This window comes from Trichinella spiralis, assembly GCF_000181795.1.
Source record: "Trichinella spiralis strain ISS 195 chromosome Unknown Scfld6806, whole genome shotgun sequence".
Classification (NCBI taxonomy): Eukaryota; Metazoa; Nematoda; class Enoplea; order Trichinellida; family Trichinellidae; genus Trichinella; species Trichinella spiralis.
The window spans coordinates 1-1,607 of record NW_003533745.1 but is presented as its reverse complement, the minus strand read 5'-3'; the positions used below and the strand labels follow the sequence as shown (position 1 = coordinate 1,607).

General features: G+C 39.2%; 2 protein-coding genes across 2 annotated transcripts; both read left to right on the top strand.

Moving 5' to 3' along the window:
• The first annotated feature begins 26 nt into the window (after positions 1–26).
• On the top strand, positions 27–420 carry Tsp_13726 (zinc finger protein). The gene is given in 2 exon segments (XM_003365956.1): positions 27–190; positions 201–420. 2 exon segments carry the CDS (start codon positions 27–29, stop codon positions 418–420), a joined length of 384 nt encoding a protein of 127 aa, XP_003366004.1.
• A 324-nt stretch (positions 421–744) lies between these two features.
• Positions 745–1,227, top strand: Tsp_13725 (zinc finger protein). Its single transcript, XM_003365955.1, has 2 exons — positions 745–987; positions 1,057–1,227. Exons 1-2 carry the CDS (start codon positions 745–747, stop codon positions 1,225–1,227), a joined length of 414 nt encoding a protein of 137 aa, XP_003366003.1.
• The last annotated feature ends 380 nt before the right edge of the window (positions 1,228–1,607 follow it).

Here is a 1,607-nt window from a genome sequence, read left to right as displayed (position 1 = left end):
GAAATAAATCGGCGTTGAAGTGCACAATGCGTCGTGGTATGCTTGATACACGCAGGAAGGATGCTGTACGGCCGATCCGACTTGCAGCGGCTTTGCATCACCGCCATCCTGAGTTATCAAAAAAACCTGTGGAATACTTTTGCGCTAAAAGAAATTCCCTTTCTCAAATGAGACTTGAGAAAAAAGTCAAGTATAATCAGGAGACTGTCAAGGCTTACAAGAGCATCATATGAAATAGCCATGTTGATTGCCAAGAATAAGAAACCACATACTATTGGAGAAAGTCTTGTTAAGCCCTGCATTGTGAATGCAGTAAAAATTTTGCTTGGGGATGACATGGCGAAACAATTTAAAAATATTTCTCTTTCTGATTCAACGGTTAAACGCCGAATCGATGAATTGGCTGATGATATAAAATAGCAAGTTCTTGAAAAGGTAAAGTGTTCTCTTTTTTTTTCCTATAAGTTGTGATGAGCCACAGACCAGGCAAACTGTGCACAGCTCATTGTATACGAACGGTTCATTGCAAATAACACAATTGAAGAAGAACTACTTTTTTCTGAACCACTAAAAACTACAACGAAACGAGCTGATGTGTTCCAAGCCGTGTCACAATTTTTTGAAGTAAATGGCTTGATGTGGGAAAAACTTGTTGGTGTATGCACTGACGGTGCACCCGCAATGCTTGGCTCTCGGTGTGGCTTTGTGAAGATGGTCAAATCAAAAAACCCATCTATTTTTGCAATGCACTGTGTAATTCATCGGCAGGCTTTGGTTGCTAAAACTCTGCCTGATGATCTCAGAGAAGACCTTAATTTTTCCGTGGAGGTTGTCAACTATGTAAAAAGCAGTGCATTGAACACTCGATTATTTGCGGCACTCTGTGAAAGTTTGAATGCTGACGACATGGCACTTCGCTATCACACAAAAGTTCCTTGGTTATCAAAAGGAAACATGCTTGGCCGGATTTATGAACTGAGAGAAGCAGTGGCTGAGTTTTTGGAGCAATGAGGAAGACGCACAATGTGTCGAGCTTTCAAAGGTGAACATTTTCAGCTTAGCCTGGCATATCTTGCAGATATTTTTGAAGCACTGACATCACTGAATTTGAAATTGCAAGGAGCAAACGCGAATGTTATGGCTCACTATGATATTGTTCAAAGCTTCATTGCAAAAATTTCTTTATGGTTAAAACAAGCTGAAAGAGGAAATTTAGCATGGTTTTGAAGACTAAACGAGCTTTTCAGTGATAAATGTATCAGCAAAGTTTTGAAAAGAAAAATGAAAGGGCACCTTATAAGCCTACAAGATGAGTTTTTTCACTATTTTCCTGACGTGGAACCTGAAAACCTGATATATAAACTTGTGAGGAATCCATTTTTAGTTAATGTCGAAGACCTTCCTCACGATCTGCAAGAAGAAGCCATTAAATTGCAATTCAACAACCTAGCTAAAGACAGCTTTGAAAGTATGCCATTAGAAAACTTCTGGGTGAAGTTACAAGCAGAATATCCTAAATAAGTTCACAAAGCTTACGTATATTGGGTTCATTTTTCCTCAACGTACCTTTTGTGAAACGGGCATTCTTCAGCTTCTCATGGACACTT